This window comes from Sceloporus undulatus, unplaced genomic scaffold (assembly GCF_019175285.1).
Source record: "Sceloporus undulatus isolate JIND9_A2432 ecotype Alabama unplaced genomic scaffold, SceUnd_v1.1 scaffold_3231, whole genome shotgun sequence".
NCBI lineage: Eukaryota > Metazoa > Chordata > Lepidosauria > Squamata > Phrynosomatidae > Sceloporus > Sceloporus undulatus.
Window position 1 is genome coordinate 1 of NW_024806151.1, and position 4,159 is coordinate 4,159.

General features: G+C 46.6%; 1 protein-coding gene across 1 annotated transcript; it reads left to right on the forward strand.

Moving 5' to 3' along the window:
• Window positions 1-510: 510 nt before the first annotated feature.
• LOC121918035 (mitochondrial RNA pseudouridine synthase Rpusd4-like) lies at window positions 511-3,677 on the forward strand (the record flags this gene model as incomplete). The annotated part of the gene is made up of 3 exons (XM_042444150.1): window positions 511-655; window positions 1,656-1,821; window positions 3,476-3,677. Coding segments are annotated over exons 1-3 (509 nt in total), but the record flags the coding sequence as incomplete, so codon positions are not given.
• Between the last annotated feature and the right edge of the window lie 482 nt (window positions 3,678-4,159).

Sequence of the window (4,159 nt, forward strand, 5' to 3'; positions counted from 1 at the left end):
GCTCTGGAATTCTGGGAGTTGCAGTTTGTTGCTCTGCTCTGGGCCACTCAATAAACTCCAACTCCCAGAATTCCTGAGCCTTGAGCCAGAAAAAGAGTCAAAAGCGGTTCCAAACCGGGTTATCTCTGCAGTGTGGATGCGGCCGATACCTGGCTGCTGCCTCCTCCGCTCCTGGCTGCCTTTGCGCCGCGCGACCGTTACTCTGCAGCACAACTGCCTTTGTTTAGAAGCGACGTTCGGCTAGCACCGCCCTCTTTTAATCCTCTCGTTCCTATTGGTTGACGGAGCTCGGCTCCGACCTTTTCTATTGGCCGCTCAGCCGCTTTTCACAGCTTCCCGCGACGCTCATTGGATGTATGCAAGGTGACGTCATTAGAAGGGAGAGGGACTTGATTGGCCACATATCTCTTAGCGGCCCGCCCACCTCCTCGTCTTCGTCAGCGGCGCGAATGGAGCCCGCGAGGACCAGAGGGCGGGGCGATGTCCGAGACCACGCCTCTTCCAGCCGAAGAAAATGGCGGCTCCGTGCAAGGTCCCTCCTCGGCTTCTCTTGGGATTTGCAGCAAGGCCTTTTTCTGGTTCGGAAGCCAGGCCCTTCAGCGCGGAGCGTCTGGCGGAGAAGCTGCGGGCTCAGAAGCGGGAGCAGCCGAAGGAGGCGAGTGAGGAGGCCTCTGTGCAGCGGCTTAACAACGTATAAGCCTTCCAAGTGTTTTTTGGACTACAACTCCCAGAAGCCTCAGCCATCTTGGCCATGGAAGTGGGATTCTGGGAGTTGAAGTCTAAAGACCTGGAAGGCCAGAGTTGGACATCCTTGGCCTAAGCAAGAATAACAATAACAGTGGCCCCAGAACTTCCACCCAGGAGCCAGGCCCTCCTCCCTGTCGGTGCCTCTCCCACCTTCTCCTCAATGAAATCCTCAGCCAGGAAAGTGAAGAAAGCGTTGGAGGCCTTTAAAGAGAGGCTGTCAATGGGGATGCTTTGAGGGAGAGTTCCTGCATGGCAGGATGGGGTTGGACTGGATCAGGGCCCTTTTGGGGGTCTCTTCCAACCCTACGATTCTGTCTTTTGGAGCTGGAAGGTGTGGGAATAGGCAAGCAGAACCATCAAGGGACTGGAGTAACTGCCCAATAAGTACAAGGGCTGCTTGGCTTAGGCAAATGTCAAGTGAGGTATAGCAGAGTCTCCTTCCCTGGAGGTCTTTAAGCAGAGGCTGGATGGCCATCTGTCAGTGGGGATGCTTTGATAGAGAGTTCCTGCATGGCAGAAGGGTTGGTACAAGGGCTGCTTTGCTTAGGCAAATGTCAAGTGAAGTGTAGCAGAGTCTCTTTCCCTGGAGGTCTTTAAACAGATGGCCATCTGTCATTGCCGCTTTGATTGGGAGTTCCTGCATGGCAGAATGGGCTTGGACTGGATCAGGGCCCTCTTTGGGGTCTCTTCCGACTCTGTGATTCCATGACTCTATGCTCTTTCCGAATGTGTGGTCATCTGATGCAGGAAGGCATCATCCAAGGTCTCAGTTTGGCTCCAAGGTCTCTAGTAGACCTCCGCCACCACGTCCCTGTTGTTTCCCCCCCATTTAATATTAACTTGAGGCAGCAAAAGTGACGCAACGAAGAGATGGACTAACTTATGCTTCCCTCGCTGTTTCTCCATAGGCTCCCAAAGACCCGGTGCGAAGGCGCGTCTGGGAACTTGTGCAGCTGACCCAGCAGTTGCAGCGGGTTCATCCTAACGTTCTGGCCAAAGCGCTCAAAAGAGGGATCCTCTACCAGGACGACAAGATCGTTGTCATCAACAAACCCTACGGCCTCCCTGTTCACGGTAAGAGGAGTGTTGCCTTTAGGGTCTGAAATGGTTGATGGAGAATCATAATTGGCAGACAGTTCTAAAAGGTTCGGATAGAGACTCACATTTGGATCCATGGCCCTTATTAGATTTTATTAGATTTCAAATTTGAATCTGTACAGCCAGGTCCTGATATCAAATGCTGAGGGAAAGCAACCAGATGGCTTCCTCTGTCATTTTTTGCTTATAGGCTTTCCAGATTTTTGAATTATATACATGTTATCTTTTGTTTAGATTTCTATATTGTGTTTATAAGTTGTGCGTTTTAAGGCGTTCATAAATACTCATGTCGTATTGTACGTATATTGTATTATGCATTTTCTTAATATTTTATGTATTTTATTTTATTTCTATCTTTTTATACTCTCTATAGACTTTCTATAGAATGTTATTGTATGTATTACTATGTTTTGAGGTGTTTTGAGACAGCCCTAGGGCTATTCAACAAGTGATTGGTTGATTGATTGAATTACATACACGGTCTGTTCACCTAATCCATAATCATCTTCTAGCTAGACATCCAGCAGTCTAAATTAAAAGCCTTTCTGGATAGAGATTGCCTCTAAGCAGCTGCCCTGTATGTTGAATAGATAAATCTAGCAAATTAAATAAAATCATGTTATCCTTTAGTTATTCAAGCTCTCCTTATTCTGTCCCTGCTAAAAAAGGAGACAGTGCAGAGGCAGTAGACATAACATATTGCCATATTCCTTCTGGGGAAATACAAGAAAGAGATGTGATTATCTACTAGTTTCTCCTCCTCCTCTTTCTCTTCATATTTTTACTACTATTACTACTGCAGAAGAAACCAAGAGAGGGACACACTGCTGAATTTCCCCATGACTGCTCTTTCTGCATACTCTATTATCATTATCATTATTATTATTATACTTTATTAATATAGCACTGTGTCTCTGCTGTCCGAAAGCAAGGGAGGACAAAGTGTGACTCATTGCTGCACACAGTCAACCTCAGGGTTCAGATTCCTTCTCCCCCCCCCCCCCAAAAGTACAGTGGTGCCTCGGGTTACGAAATTAATTCGTTCCGCGGCCGCTTTCGTAACCCGAAAAGCCTTCGTAAGCCGAAATGCCATAGGCGCTAATGGGGAAAAGCCGCGGTTCCGTTTAAAATAGCGCCAAAGTTTTTTCGTAACCCGAAAAAACATTCGTAACCCAGAACAATTATTTTCTATTGGATTTTTTCGTATCCCGAAAATTTCGTAACCTGGGTAATTCGTATCCCGAGGTACCACTGTACCCAAATTCCCACTAGAGCTGGTGCAAGGCAAATTTGTCATGTTTTTGACCCTCAAAATTCAGAAGAGGCATTTGTTAAAATGGGAAGTGACTTGGCTCAGAACAATAATGTGTTGTAAATGCACCACTGTGCTTCCTAGAGGATATTAGGTGACGAAAAAGATTTTTTCATGGGAAGGGACTATGGGGTGCAGGGAGCAAGGAAGGAGCCAAACCCAGCTTGAAGGAATTCCTCTTCACCACAGATGAATAAGAAGCTTCATGGTAAGTACCAGTGTTTCGTTTTCACACCTTGGGAGTGTCACTGTTGTGGAAATCAAGACTGTTCTTTCTTTCTGCTTACGTAATTAGGACTGTTGCTGTCTTCATCCTAGGTGGTCCCAAAGTAAAGACTTGCATTGCGGATATTCTGCCAGTACTGGCAAAGATGTTGTATGGCATGAAGTCTGAACCCCTTCACTTGTGTCACCGGCTAGACAAAGAAACAACCGGGGTGATGGTGCTGGCACGAAACCAGGACACAGCACACCAGGTCCAGGAGTTTTTCAGGACCCGGCAGGTGGAGAAGAAATACTGGTATGTGAGATCTTACTGCCTTTCAACCATTTTATTTTGTTCTTACTTCATAAGAAACTTCGACCTGTTACAGACTGCCAAAATAAAGCTGCCTCGGGTCTCTTTGGAGGTATGCTGTTTAAATGATACATGGGTCCTAAAAGTCCGGAGGTCACGCCAAAGCCACACTCCATTCCTAAGCACTGGAGCCCAGCTTTGGTGCAGCTTCTAGATTCTTAGGATGCATGCATCATTTAAACAGCATACCTCCAAAGAGACCCAAAGCAGCTTTATTTTGGCAGTCTGTAACAGGCCTTCGATTTTATACACCAGACAGGGAGCCTGTGATCCTCTAGCTACTGTTCAGCTGCAATAATAACAGTCCTATAGACTAGCTAGTGATGAGAAATGAAGGGAATTTCAGTCCAACATATTGTTCTCAATCCTTTTATAAAGCAATAATCCCTTCAGAACTACAGCTGTGTTGTAGTATCAGTTAAGAA